The 15,761-nt window shown below is 44.8% G+C and overlaps 1 protein-coding gene across 1 annotated transcript in view; it reads right to left on the bottom strand.

Moving 5' to 3' along the window:
* Positions 1–13,198, bottom strand: part of LOC147881565 (xanthine dehydrogenase 1-like) — a 79,417-nt gene extending 66,219 nt beyond the window's left edge. Inside the window, exons 1-2 of the mRNA XM_087402145.1 lie at positions 12,792–13,198; positions 12,417–12,516 (exon numbers count right to left, since the gene is read on the bottom strand). Of these exons, the coding sequence (XP_087258271.1) occupies positions 12,417–12,516; positions 12,792–12,912 (221 nt within the window). The 5' untranslated portion in view covers positions 12,913–13,198. The remainder of the gene's footprint in view (positions 1–12,416; positions 12,517–12,791) is intronic.
* Positions 13,199–15,761: the final 2,563 nt, after the last annotated feature.

Raw genomic sequence — 15,761 nt, 5'->3', positions numbered from 1 at the left:
GATGGCTGCATCTATCTGCTGAATCCTGCGTGCTACCCCTCTGAGGTGACTCACGGACTGCAGTCTCTGATCCACAGGTAGCCTGATAAAAGATTTCAAAGTGCCTACTGTGTGGGCGGGGCCTCTCTCCCATTTAGACCACTGCATGTAATGGGAAGTGCCCAGTGGTCTGGCATGCTCATCAAGAATACTATCATTCCAAATGATCGGCTGCCTATCAATCTCTTCGACGGTAGAAGGTGGAATCCTTCAAAGAGTGTTCCTGAAGCTCCCCCAAGCTTTCAGGATGGCAGTCATGAGAGGAGAGGCAGGAGATCTGAGAGGGGCTGATGTGAAAATCCATCGAGGGCTGTCCACCCAATCATCTCCCAAGGTTGGTGTGCAAGCCTGAATGCGTTCAAAAAAGAAATCCTTCCAAGGTTCCTGCCTAGGCATGAGTCCCCTCACCACCACCTTACAAAGCAATGCCCTACACTGCAAGTCCGGGTCAATGACATTAAGGCCCCCTTCACATGTAGGGAGAATAATAGTCTCCCAGGCCACCCTTGCTGCAACATCTGCTGTGCCATCAAGTCCACTCCATAAAAAATTCCTGACTGGTCTGATGAGCTAAGTGATGCAATCCCTAGACCGGCACCAGCAAGAACACACGAACTAGGAGGTGGCCAAGAGAACCTGGTTCACTACCACAACTCTAGATGCAAGGTCGAGTTTGGCAGAGCTCCAGAAAAGGAGCTTTTTCCTTATACTTTCTAGTACTGGGGCAAACTGATGTGCTGGAGAGATGTCCAATCCTACCTGGCATCCCAAATACCTGATAGGAACACCCCTCTGAATCCAGGAAAAACCAATGTCAATCCCCCAGCCTGGAGTGTCCTCATCACTAATCCAAAAGCCAAAGGATTTATGCCAGTTAATGTGTGCCCCTGCAGCTGAGCAAAAAATATCCAAGGCTGTCCGGAAAGAATCAAGTGACTGCAAGGAGGCCTGAATAAAAATAGCAGTATCATCAGCCAACTCACAATCAAAAAGCTCCTGCTCCTGTCTCAAGGGCAGTCTCAGCCCAAAAAGCTCAGCCTGAGATCTAAGGAAGATACTCATAGCTACTGCCACAAAAAGAAAGAGGAAGGGGGCTAAAAGGCATCCCTGTCGAACTGATCTGGAAATCTGAAACCTGTCACCCCTTACCCCTCCAATCAAAACCTGGCTGTGGGCTGATCTGTAAAGGGAGGCCACCCCTCTGATCCAGGCATCTGAAAATCCAAACCGTAGAAGAGTGCCCTCAAGAAAACCCCAATCTACTCTGTCATAGGCTTTCTCGAAGTCCAAGAGTAAAACTGCTAGCCTCTGTCCACTCTGCATAGCCCACTCTGTGGCTTCCCAAAAGGAAAAGATATTATCAAAAATGCTCCTGGCATGCACAAAGCATGTCTGAGTATCATGGATGAGATCTGGAAGAAGGGGCTGTAGTCGGATGCTGATTGCCTTGGCAAGGATTTTGTAAAGAGTGCCCAGGCATCTCGCCCGAGTCCCAAATGCCCTGCAGGGCTGAAGTAATATGATCACCTATCATATCCCAAAAGGCTATAAAAAAACAGGGAGTAAGACCATCGGAACCAGGGCACTTGCCCTTATGAAGGGCAGAAAGAGCAGTCTTGAATTCTGTGTTGGTAAAGCGTGCATCAAGTGAGCATAACGTCTCTGGCCTCTCTAATCCAGCAAGGTCTGCAAGTGAGCCCTTGCCGCAGCAAGGCGCTCCTGTATCCAAGCATCTGAAGGTCGTTTCTATATCATTTTCAGATTGTCCATACCCCAGGAATTCGGAACAGAGTCGCAGATGCCTTGTCCCGAAGACCCCAGGTCAATAATGTGACTATTGCTTATCATCAGGACCTAGAAGGCATGAGGGAGCAATATGCTGGTGATGCAGATTTTGGTGAGATTTTACAGCAAATGCAAGAGGGGCGCAATCCACCAGTCACTATTCCCTAAAAGATGGGTATCTAATGAAAGATGATTGCCTATGCATCACCCAGGAGATGAGGAAAAAGATTTTGGAGGAATGCCATGCACCTCCCTATGCTGGACATAGAGGAATTACAGCAACAACTCTAGCACTAGAGAGGTATTTCTTTTGGCCAGGGATGCGGAAAGATATACATCAGTTTGTTACTGAATGCCTTACGTGTCAGAAAGTGAAGTATGATAGACGGAAGGCACCTGGCCTACTTATGCCTCTTCCCGTGCCTTAGGCACCATGGGAAAGTATTACAATGGACTTTATTTTTGATTTGCCAAGATCAAAGTCAGGGAATGATGGGATTTGGACTATCATTGATAGATTCAGCAAGCAAGCTCATTTCATTCCGGTTCGCAAAACCATAAAGGCAGATCATATGGCTAAGCTTTTCATGGCACAGATCTTTAAGCATCATGGTATCCCCAAGTCCATTGTTAGTGATCGAGATCCCAGAATGACCAGTCTATTCTGGAGAGCTTTATTTGATAACATGGAGACGAATCTGAATTTTTCTTCTTTCCATCCCCAGACACATGGTCAAAGTGAAGTAGCAAATTCTACAGCATTGGATATGCTAAAATGCTACGTGGGTGACCAAGGTTCAGACTGGGAAAAGTACCTACCATTAGTAGAGTTTGCTTACAATAATACAGTACACAGCTCTACAGGGAAAGCCCCCTTTGAGGTCATTTATGGGAAGGTGATTTTGCCACCTATCCTGAGGACCAAGGATGAAATATTTGCAGCTGATCAGTTTGTGAGAGACATCCAGACAGCTTATAGCCAAGTCCGGACAGCAATCGAAAGGTCTCAAGAGAAACATAAAAGAGCTGCAGATAAGCATAGGAGACAGTTAGATCTCAAGGAAGGGGATTGGGTACTTTTGAAGTTTGAAAAAGCTAGGCTCGCAAGTTTAAAGGCAAACAGAAAGTGTATGCAAAGTTATCTCCCAGATACTATGGCCCTTTCAGGGTTACAGAAAAAATAAATGAGGTTGCATACAGGTTAGCATTGCCAAAGCATTGGAGGATTCACAATGCATTCCATGTGAGTCTTCTAAAGAAATCCCAGGGGCCAAAGCCTACAGAACCAGTATCAGAGGATCCACCAGAAGTGAATGAGCTGGAGGAGGTCCTTCAGCCAGAGCAAATTGTGTACCATACTGTACGCAAAGGCCCTCAGGGTAAGGAGTTTTACAGGTATCTTGTAAAATTCAAGAATTATACGGCATTAGATGCCAAGTGGATGGACGAAGACATGTTATCCGATCATCCACATCTTTTGGATGTTTACAAGGAAGCTTTTCAGTTGAGGTCAACTGAATAGAAGCCGAGGGGATGTCACCACAATGTAAATATCCTAAGTCAAATTGACCATTTATTTGATCATAATTAAAGAGTTTTATATGTGTTAATTATGGTCAAAGAGTTCTTTTAATGGTCAAAGGATTGACTACGGTCAAAGATACTTGACTCTAGTCAAGTAAACCTGACTTCGGTCGGGGAGACTTGGTTTATTACCAAGAGGGTTAACTGCGGTTAACCAGAGAACCACAGAGCTGACTACAGTCAGAGAGTGTTGACTTCGGTCAACGAGACTTGGCATACGCCAAGAGGGTTAACCACGGTTAACCAAGATATGCCAACTTCGGTTGGAGAGTTGTGCCAACTTCGGTTGGAGAGACTTGACTATAATTAAGGCGCCTCAACCCTTGATCAAAGCTCCTTAATTATAATCAAGAGTGTTGACTCCGGTCAACCAAAAAATAATTATATATTTTTACATTTGTTTAGGTGTGCACATGTATTCAGTGGGGACGCCCACCGTGACTAGAATTAGTCCACAGTGTGTTATTTGCATGCAAAAGCGCTAACAATTAATGGGTGCCATGGTGGTGCGCTTTAATTAATTGCAGGTACTAGGAAGAGTTATTTTCCTAAGCGCAATGGGAGCCTAACAAGCATCTAGGAGGCGGTTCGCGTGACCAAGTGCTTTGAAGACTCCAGAATGGCCCTTAGTGGCATGTAACAGGACTTAGTCTAGATTTTAGACAAGTGGCATGCCAATTTGAAATGTATCAGACAGCTCTACGCTGAACTCTTGTAACAGATTCTCTCTTCAAGAAATAAAATACCTTCGGGGGGGTCCAGCCCGACATGTTGTCCTGGGCCCTAGTGTCTCTGTTGAGATAGGGAGAGAGAGAGAGAGCAAATGAGAGTGTCTCTACTGTCTTTTATGAGAGCTAGTATTGCAGGATAGGGTGTCACGATCTGTGACGTATTCCTTTCTTTATTTCTAGACTTATGGATGATTTGATGAATGGACACTTGTGGAAGGGTATGCCCTTTCGACGGGACACTTCCTATAAGGCATAACCCTTCACAAGAGACATTCTAATGAAGAGACATTTCTATTGTAATGTACCCTCTCATCAAGGGTCACACCCTTCACAAGGGATACACACCTCTTCATGCACATACCCTTTGGAGTACACACCTTTTCATGTGTGACTCTTCACTCTCTATATAAGAGAGGCCCAATTGTATGGATGACATATCAGATACCCTACAGACATTCAAGCAATACAATTATTCCTTGTTCTCTGCTATCTCAGTCTCCTTTCTGTTCCTTAGCACATTTCTAAATATAGTAAATCTAGGATTTCTTACAGTGGTATCAGAGCAAAATTCGCTCCTGCCTATAGGAAATGCCCCCCACCTTCTAGCGCCGATCTGATACATCTTTTCCGCTTCAAAGCAAAGTAAAGACTTCACTTCTGTTGGTTACGGCAGTCAAGGAGACACCAACAAAGAATCCTCCTGATTACCTCAACCAACCTTTTTTCCAGCCTTACCTGGATATTTTTCCACAGGAATTGCCAAAGCAGTTACCACCTCGACGACCAGTGGATCACCCAATTGAACTTATTCCCGGCAGTAATCCACCGTCGAAACCTCCTTATCGGGTTTCTTACACTCAAAATGAAGAAATCCAAAGACAGGTCACCGAGCTACTCGACAAAGGTCACATTCGGACCAGTCGCAGCCCTTTCGGATCTCCTGTACTACTTGTGGAAAAAAAGAATAAGTCAATGCGCCTCTGCATCGACTACCGAGCCCTCAACAAGCTCACTATCAAAAACAAGTATCCATTGCCCCGCATCGATGACCTCTTCGATCAACTTCTACACGCAACACAATTCTCAAAGATTGATCTTCGTTCAGGTTATCATCAAATACGCATACGAGAAGGCGATGAGTACAAGACAGCTTTTCGAACAAAGTATGGACACTATGAATGTTTGGTCATGCCTTTTGGGTTAAACAATGCCCCGGCCACATTCATGACACTCATGAACGACATCTTCAGGCCTTTCCTCGATAAGTTCGTCATCGTTTACCTCGATGACATCCTCATTTTCAGCAGATCCTTACATGAGCACAAACAACATCTTCACCAAGTTTTTGAAGTTCTCCGTGCAAATTCTCTCTACATCAACATTAAGAAGAGTGAGTTTTTCAAGACCCAACTCGAATATTTAGGACATGTTATCTCCGCTCAAGGCATCTCTGTGGATCCCAAGAAGGTCGAGGTAATCCGAAACTGGCCTACTCCTAAGAATGTTCATGATGTTCGCTCTTTTCTCGGATTGGCAAACTTCTACCATACAAAGGTCTATCAGTTTTCCGAAATCACAGCTCCTATGTCCGAATTATTGAAAAGCACAGCAGTTTTTCAGTGGCTTCCCGAAACAGAGTATAGTTTCCAATAACTCAAGCAAGCACTCACTACCACACCAGTTATGGCTATTGCTGACCCAAACCTTCCATTTGAGGTCATGACCGACGCTTCCGACATCGCTACAGGAGCAGTCTTGATGCAAGAAGGCAGAGTTATTGCTTTTGACAGCCATAAACATTCTGATATCCAAACCCGATATCCGGTTTATGATAAGGAGTTTCTTGTCGTTGTACATGCTTATCGCTCTTGGAAACATTATCTCATGGGAGCCGACTCTGTGGTCAAAACAGACCATCACTCTTTAAAGTATATCTTTACTCAGCCAGTCATGAACGCTCGACAAGCACGTTGGGTTGAGTTTCTGGCCAACTTTCACATGACCATTGAGTACATTCCAGGACTACGCAATGTAGTTGTAGATGCTCTCAGCAGGTTACCTCTAGCATCAGCTATGGTAATCTCTACATTATCTGTGGATGTTCCGAATTCATTCAAAGGAAAGTATTTCAATGATAAAGACTTCGGCACCGCAGTACAGGTTCTTTCAAAAGATCAACCTTCGATTTCCGAACAAAAGATTTTCTCATCCTATTCTTATACGGACGACCTTCTGTACTATCAAGATCGCGTGTGTGTACCACATGACAAGGATGTTCGACGTCTTTTGTTAAAAGAGCATCATGTAGTTCCTTATGCTGCCCATCCAGGCATCAATAAGACTTATCGGTTACTCAGTGCAACATACTACTGGCCTCGGATGAAAAGCGACGTCATCAAAATGGTTACATCTTGCTTATCTTGTCAACAAATGAAAGCAAGCCGACGACTTCCGACAGGACTTCTTCAGCCTCTTCCAGTTCCAACTGAAAGGTGGGAAAGTATTTCCATGGATTTCATTACAACACTACCACGATCTTCCACAGGTAACACTCAGATTATGGTAATTGTTGATCGCTTGTCCAAAATGGCACACTTTGTTGCTTGCAAAAGCAGTGCACAGGCTCCGGACATAGCCAAGCTCTTTATACAACATATCTTCCGACACCATGGATTGCCCAAGAATATCATATCCGACAGAGATCCTAAGTTTACCAGTCACTTTTGGATTTCACTGTTCGAATCTTTGGGTACAACTCTACTGTTCAGTTCAGCCTACCACCCAGAATCAGATGGCCAGACTGAAAGAGTCAACCAAGTTCTGGAAGAAATGCTTCGACATTATGTTCAGTCACGCCTAGCAGCTTGGGAAGAGTATCTACCACTCCTTGAGTTTGCTTATAATAACTCTTTCCATAGTGCCATCAGCATGACTCCATTCCAAGCAGCTTATGGATACACTCCGATTGTACCAACGAATTTTGTACTTCAACATCGAGTGGCCCTAGCTGATCAATTGGTTCAAGAAATGCAAGACATTCTACTGCAAGTCAGGGATCATATGCGAAAAGCGCAAGAGCGGTATCAACGGTCTGCCAACAAACATAGACGTCACCTGGAATTTAACACTGGTGACATGGTGCTATTATTTGTAGCCCCACATCGCTATAAGACGGTTAAGTCTGTGTTTCCTAAGTTGCGACCCAGATACTATGGACCTTTCCGGATCGTCAAGAAAAATTCACCTTTAAGTTACAAATTGGAATTACCACCATCATGGGGTAAAATCCATCCAACATTTCATATTTCTTGGCTAAAGACGTACATTCCAGGAGATGAAGCAGTTCCTCCTGCAGGTGATTATGTCCCAGAAATCGAAGACGATTATGTTCTCCTTATTCCTGAGCGTATTCTGGACCATCGACAGCGAGAGACTCGACATCGACTTATCACAGAATTCCTTGTTCTTTGGCGAGATCTGGACGACTCCGATGCTACTTGGCAGTCTGATGAAGACTTACAGCAGTACCCTGACATTTTACAGCAGTATTTTCAGAATTTACAGTGATATTTTCTACATCAGTTCATTATCTCCACCAGGGTCTTCTTTTGAGTGGGAGGGGATGTCACGATCTATGACGTATTCCTTTCTTTATTTCTAGACTTATGGATGGTTTGATGAATGGACACTTGTGGAAGGGTATGCCCTTTCGATGGGACACTTGCCCTTTCGACGGGACACTTCCTATAAGGCATAACCCTTCACAAGAGACATTCTAATGAAGAGACATTTCTATTGTAATGTACCCTCTCATCAAGGGTCACACCCTTCACAAGGGGTACAAACCTCTTCATGCACATACCCTTTGGAGTACACACCTTTTCATGTGTGACTCTTCACTCTCTATATAAGAGAGGCCCAATTGTATGGATGACATATTAGATACCCTACAGACATTCAAGCAATACAATTATTCCTTGTTCTCTGCTATCTCAGTCTCCTTTCTGTTCCTTAGCACATTTCTAAATATAGTAAATCTAGGATTTCTTACAGAGGGGACCTGCATCATCTTTGGGGTCTTGGAAAGCTTTCCGCAGGCTTCCAGAGGAGACCAAATCTTAGTTGACAAGACATCTCAGAGGGAGTGCAGGGAGGATCTTGCAGATTGAGGCAGCCCTTCCAAAGGATTGGGTAGACACAGATGATATGCCACTCACTTGCTCCACTTGGGTAGGTACTTTTACGACAGGTGGTGTTCCACTTCATGTTTTGGCCTTTCGAGATGCACAGGAGGATGCTTTAGTTTTTAGTGTGCAGGATGGTGGCAGATTGCTCAAGTCCACAGAGGACATCTTACTTGAGTCTGCTTTTCATCCTATCAGGGTTGTAGGTCTTTTGGTGCAGGGATCAGATTCAGAGTGGTTCCTCGACCCAGATCCCCGGCTACTCTCCACCAGGTCTTGGAGGCTCTAGCTCTACGGGGGAGTTCCCATTAGGTATTTGCAGTGGGACCCTGGAGTGTGGGAGTGGATTGACGCAGGGCATCGAGAGAAGAGCATCCCCTTCTTTTGTTACACGGTCACTAATGCCAAGAGATTTCAGCTTAGTAGTAAGAGGTTGGAGACCTTCCAGAGTTCCTCATTGGGAGACATTTGATATCACTGCGGATCTGCAAAGGTGCTTCTGGAGGAGACTCTGGAAATCCCACAGGAATAGAAAGATCACTCTCTTCTTTTGGCTCTCTATCCATGGTGGGATTGCAGTGAACCTTTGGAGATCCAGGTTTGGAGCCGACTCTACTTGCCCTCGTTGCCTCTCTGCTTTGGAGACTATTCAGCATTGCTTATGGGATTGCAAAACAAGCGAGGATGATTTGGACGGGGGAAGCCAGGATTTTCACTCCCCATTCTTTATGACATGGCTTGGCTTTCTCTTACACGGCCTCAGGTATTCTATGAGAGACTTGACTCCTCTCCAGCCATTTCGGTTCGACGTCATCAGATTGAGTCCTGTTCGTTGGATGTGGTACCACACCTTCCTCTTACAGCTATACATGCCTCTGTGGATACTTGTTGGGAGATTCTAGCGAGCATAGCATCCTGGCATATCTGGAGAGCCAGATGCACAAAGGCTTTGAAGGATACTCAGGTTCATCCCTTGCACACATTGGCTAGTATCTGGACAGACACCGTACATACTTTGATGGCCGTATGGACGAGTATGAAGGGAGACTCCCGTGCAGCCTCAGCTAGGAGGGCTTCTTTCTTCAGGGAATGGAAGGATTCTCCTTTCTTCTCTGAGACTCCTACAAGGTTGAGGTGGCACTTTCAGCCTCAGCCTTGGTTGTTTTCCACCTCACTTTAAGGGGGTTTTATTTATCCTCATGATTTCATGATTTATCCGCTTTGAGTTTGCTCTCACGGGTTTTTTCTCTTACTTAATAGAAGTCTTTCTTGAAAAAAAAAAAAAAACGAGGAGTTAATAAAACTTTTGTTTAGCAACAACTCCAAGGACTCTTGGCGGAAATTCCTTGAGCGGCGATCCCCGTCACCCCTCACAGACACCCAAATCTGGCACACCTACACATGCACACTGTATGACATTCCCCACCACCTCATCCTACCTTCTGCACTCTTTTCACCAAGGGCGATGTTAAGGATGCAGCATTGAAGCTCCATAATGGCAGCGAAAGATCATGAGGGACAATGCCTGAGTTTATTGCTTATGGGATAAACATCCTAGTCCCGATCTTGGCAAAGCTCTTCAATGATGCAGTTTGCCTTGGTTTTCTACACACCTAGAGTCTTAACACCATCGCAACCATTCACAAGGCAAGGGGTCCCATGAGCCCAGAAAACTACAGGACCATCATGATCGCACATGTCGTGTCTAAGAAATATGCATCAATACTTGACACAGAGGTCAACTGATTCACAAAGATGTAGGGACGTAGGACAGAGGGGCCAGGGCAGTTTCCAACCACGGGACCATGGATCACATAACGCTCAGGAGTGTCATGGAGGAGACCAGGGCACAGAGGTTGAGGGTCTATTGCTGCTTTGTGGATTTCCACAAAATCTTTGACACAATACCGAAAGCCGGCCTTATTAGACAACTATAGGAGCTTGGTTACGACCAAGAGATCATATGGGCTGTCATGGCACTCTCCAAGAGGGTCTCACGCAAAGTTCGGATAGGAGTGGGATGGACAAAGGAGATCATGAGCACTCTTGTGGTCAAACAAGGTAGCCCACTATCATCAACCCTATTTGGCCTCTACATAGACGAGCTTGAGACCATTATGAAGACAATTGGGGGGGGCTGGATGCTCTCTCATTGGTTCCTTGAATCCTGTTATACGCAGATGACATGGTGCTATTATCTTCTTCTGCAGAGGGCCTCCAGAGACACCTAAATGCATTACACGGCATTCTGTGAGTCGCACGATTTGATGGTCAACCTTGGTAAGACCAAGGGTATGATCTTCAAAACATCCCAAGCAGCTATGCAGAGAGAATGGTTCACTTTTAATGGATCACCGGTTGAGATTGTCTCATTATACACTTATTCATGTGTTCTCTTCTCTGGCCCTATTTTCATGGTGAGACCAGCGATGCAGGCTCGTTTGAGTAGAGGATATGCTTCATTAGCCTGGCTGGAGAGACAGTGCCTCCGCTCACACTTTCAAGACCCTCGAACCAAGGCTCTCCTTTTCAACTCCTTGGTATGGCCAGCAGGGATGTATGGCAGCCCTTGTTGGGGGCAGAATCTCTCAAATGCACAATGGGCTAGGGTAGAGCAACTCCAGGTTCTCATGTTATCACGGATGATCTGTAGTAAGCCATCAGTTCCCCACCAGATCATTTAGGCTGAGTTTGGATCATCTTCGCTCTGCAGCTTGATGCGGTATTCTAGGTCATCACATATTTATACCACGTCAAAGAATACGGTCCTTGCACCTCAAGGCAATGTGGACTACCATGGCTAGCACTATGGCCCTAGTACGTCAGGATGATGCTAGTATGCACACACATGCAAGTGGTTTGAGAGGTTGGGACTTCACATGGATACATTACCCCCCCTCCAATATAGCATTGAGGCGCCATCTCTCCCACTTAAATATCACGAGATCAACCAAGTCTTGCGTGAGGACCTTCTACAGTTACACACATTCAGGACCTAGTTGGCACCATAGCTTGCGCAAGGGCTTCATTTGATCCACCAGGGTATACCCGGATCCACCTCCCACATTCACTGAGGGTCTCTATTCGACAATTCTGTGTTTCATCACATCGACTCAATATTGAGAGTGAACGAGCTAAGGGAGTACCTAGGGAGCGCGGCATCTACACATCGACGGAAGATCGAGTCAAAGGAGCAATTCATCTTCAGATGCCCTGAGATCAGAGGCCACTACCATTGTCTCTTCAGAGACCGCTTCGGATTCGAGGCAGTTAGACATAGAGAGTGCTTTCTCATATCATAGAGATAGGGACAAGACACACAGACAGACTCATCTCAGAGTATGATTACGGAGTTCTTTCAGGCAGATTGCACAAACCACCAGACCACGAGTTGTCGGCGAGGTAGAGATCCAGAGCCAGCGACACAACACATTCGATAGAGGGCGGAACAAACCATCTATATTTAGGACTGGACCACAACCAACCAAGGTTACCATCCTTGTCCACCAAGCCCATCACGATATCCCACTCTTAGGGGCCTCCACTCATGTATCTGATGTATTTGACTAGACTTGACATTGGATCTGATGATGATGTTATGACTATGTAGCACTTAGCACTTAGCACGGGTGATGATGCTCTTTAGTAGCTCCACCCTTTCAGCTTATTGTAGACCCATCGGTCTTCCGAAGACTTTAATAGACTCTCTCTCTCTCTCTCTCTCTCTCTCTCTCTCTCTCTCTCACATACAGAACCACCCACAAGAACACACACATGCATAAATTTAGAAAAAGTAATTGTTCAAAGCTCTTGAGATTTAGATCAGAGTGGAGAGATGACTACTCTGTCCCCTGCTCTAAGGTTCGTGACTACTGCTCCGCAAGCAGACTGTTGTGCATCTCGCCGTGCCTTCTTTCAATTGGTCAATTAAGGTTGCTATTCAGTCACCTATAAGCAGACTGTTGTGCACGTCGCCATGCCTTCTTTCCATTGGCAAATTAAGCATAGTTACCAGGGAACGGGATTCTAGGATTTAATTAAGGTTGCTCTTCCGTCACCCGTAAGCAAATACTCGAGCCAAATAACTACTTACATCACTGATTTTTGGTTAAAATCGAAGTGTGAAACCATAACAGTGCATGCGCCGCATCCGCCCTCTCCACAACCTAGCTTTGTTCCCGTGTGTCCCAATCCTGAAATTATAATTTCACATGTATGAAGAAAGGCTGATATAAATCCACATATTTAAGCCTAGATCCACGTAGAGTATCACTTTCAACAGACTCGGACTATTAAAAACGTCCTCAATAGCTCACGTCAATCCCATCGGCACCTGATGTTCTTCCACAGGAAAACGGCGTATGCCGTTGAAGAAAAGTGCGCGATGGCATTAATGTGAGGCCATTTATTGCTTATGCGGATTCCATAAACTCAACTGGATTCATATCAAATGACCAAATTCGCAGACCTCGTAGGTACTCAAGCAGGGTCTGATGAGCCAAATTGTCGGGCAAAATCCGTCGCTTCCCATTGATATAAACGATAGGTTCGTCTTTCACCATTGCATCCGAATCGCCTAGAGAACCCATGAGTGCTTCAGCAGCCTTAGCCTTCACAATGAAGGTACAAACTTGAAGCGGGCGCACGTCGAGCTTGATTGTAGAGGGTAAAAGAGGAAATCAAAGCGGCCTCTATTATCGATCGAGTGTCTGCGCACCGCCCACTTTTTGCTAACAATTACGCTTCCAAGACGGATATATTCGACCGTCATCTGAGGTCCAGCAGCACTCTTTCTCTCCCACTGTGCTATTGCAAGACGCATATATTCTACCGTCGACGTCAAAATGAGATACGTGCTTAATCACACACACACACTCACACATTGACTAAAGCTCCCACGATAGCGACTTTACATCGACTTTCAGTAATCCAATCTCATAAGCTTTGCGAACAACTTACAAGAATGGCATTAAAAGGAACAATTGTCACTCATGTTGCCTCTCAGCACATGCCACGCCTCCCCACGTTTGAATATCTCAAAAACAGCACCTGCTACTAGGCCATACACGGCTGGTCCCTCCCTCGTAGCTCGCCGAGTGTGTCGAGAAAAAAAAAAAAAGCTCTTGCAAAAGAAGTCGCCTTCACAGGTACTTCTATGATAGCTTGCCATGCCAACAAATTAAAACTTCGAGATGAGTTTTCCCAAGCGCACTTGTTCAAATTCCTTTACAAGAGGGAATCTCTAATAGGCCGAAGAGAATGAGTGAATCCACATTCCCTAGGAGCCAATAATTTCAGAAAGAGTCGGTTTGTAATACACAATCATGCTTTCATATTTCAATACATTGTGATTTTCTATTGAAAACTAGCTACTCAATGAAATGATCATTTTGAATCTTTTGAATTTTAGATTTAGTGAATCCACATTGCCTAAGAGCTAGTAATTTTAGAAAGAGCCATGGTTCACAAGTTTCTAATAGCTTTCATATTTCAAACACTTGAATTTCTATTGCTCAAAGCAATAAATCCCCACTCAATCGAATCTTATGAATTTTATATTTTTGAGACCCATTATGGTGTGTATCGATTATGGGGGGGGGAAATCACTAGATCAAGGTCCTCTTGGCAGATTATATGTATTAGCATCTCGACTCCACTTTATGGATTACTAAGACTACTTAGACTACTTCTTGTTTCTCTGTGCAACTGATTCATTTCTTCTCATCTTTGATGAATCCCAAGATTTTTCAGTGGGGGGTCATCTGTTCTAATGTTGCTCAATCCCATCCACATCATGAAAAAGAGCTCGCAATTATACTTGGATGATGAATGATCCATGAATCTTTGATTTCAATTACTAAGGTTTGCGTCCTTGTTGTGGATGGAGATTGTTTCAGTATTCTAAGTCACAATTGTACTCAACCCTTGCTCAATACATTTCTTATTGACTTTTTCCTCATCCTTGTGATATGTTGTTTTATTTTCTTTTGTTTAATACTCAATTCTAAGGTTAATCCTTCTCCTTCTACTAGCACAGGCTTGATGCTTTAAGTGCCACCTTATCGTGTTCCAGCATGCCCTTACCCTCACACTCCCTTTCCTTGTACTCCTTGCTCCCATCTCCTCCCCCTCCTCCTCCTCCTCTTCCCTTCTTCCTCCTCCCTCCTCTTCTTCCTCCTCCTCCCTTCTTCCTCCTCCTCCCTCCTCCCTCCTCCCTCCTTCTCCTTCTCCTCCTTCCTCCTCCCTTGTCCCTCCTCCTCAATTCTTACCCCTTGAGGTCACAAAGGAGACTAGCTCTCCACTCCTCAACCCTGGACTCCTCCTAAATCATGCAACCCTATCACCCTTCTGAACCTTGCAACCCCCTTCTAAACTATAGAACTCCCATGGAGGCGAGAGTTTCCATCTATCGTGGTTTGTGATCAAGCCTTCTTTCTCACCCACGTGCGCATGAGATCTTCTTTCCACGCTTTAGCCTACACCTCTCACTAGAATACGACCTAAGGACCTATGCTATGCTTGTGAACACCTATGCCACAATGAGCAACGATACAATTGTAGGTGACCAACACCCTCGGAACCTGAGTTATTAACCTTGTGGAGCAACAAGGACCACAAGTGCAGTCTAGAGCAATGACGATGAGATCATTGTGTCTGTAGAGTAGCGGCAAAGCTCCGCTTGTAATATCTTGAACCTGAAAGATGGTATGCTGAATCTTAAAGGATGATGATTGTCAAAATCCTCTCTAAAAAGATCCAATCATACTTGCAAAAAGAAGGATCTAGAGAGAGAAAGACTAAAGCTAGAGAGAGAATGGCTAAAAGCCTACACATTTTGAGGTCCCCCCTCTTTGTGGAGAGAAAGACTAAAAGCCTACACTTTCTGAGGTCCCCCCACTTTGTGGAGGGACTCAAAAGCTTCCCCCACTTTCTGTAGGGACTCATGAGGTTCCCCCACTTTGTGTAGGGACTCATGAGGTTTCCCCACTTTGTGTAGAGATAGGGTAGAGACTTGAGGTCCCCCCAAAAAGTGGAGGGACTCTTATCCAAGAGGTCCCCTACAAAAGAGGTCCCACCTTGGAGGTACCTACAGATTGTGTAGACACCAACATGTATAAATCTCTGTCAATGGAATGAAGCTCCCAATCTTTGGGTTTCCCTCTTCAAGCTCACTATGTATTCATGTGATTGATCTCCATTGTGTCCATGCTTCCTTACACTATCGTGTTCTAGCATACCCTTACCCTTGGGGGGTGCACTACACTAAGAAACCCTATGTTTCACGTGCATTCAAGGAATATTTTAAAAGATACCTAAATTAAAATTTCCCCCCAATAAAACACCCCTCTTTACTTATGAACTAACTGATTTTTTTTTGGAAAATGAATTAAAAACCCCTCCTATTATTGTAATCTTGTTAAAATTTTCCAAAAGATGA

The sequence above is a fragment of the Dipteris shenzhenensis genome, chromosome 31 (genome assembly GCF_047967505.1).
Source record: "Dipteris shenzhenensis isolate YYH24624 ecotype China chromosome 31, Dip_SZ_1.0, whole genome shotgun sequence".
Lineage (NCBI taxonomy): Eukaryota > Viridiplantae > Streptophyta > Polypodiopsida > Gleicheniales > Dipteridaceae > Dipteris > Dipteris shenzhenensis.
The sequence above is the reverse complement of the archived record's forward strand: the minus strand, read 5'-3'. Positions and strand labels throughout refer to the sequence as shown.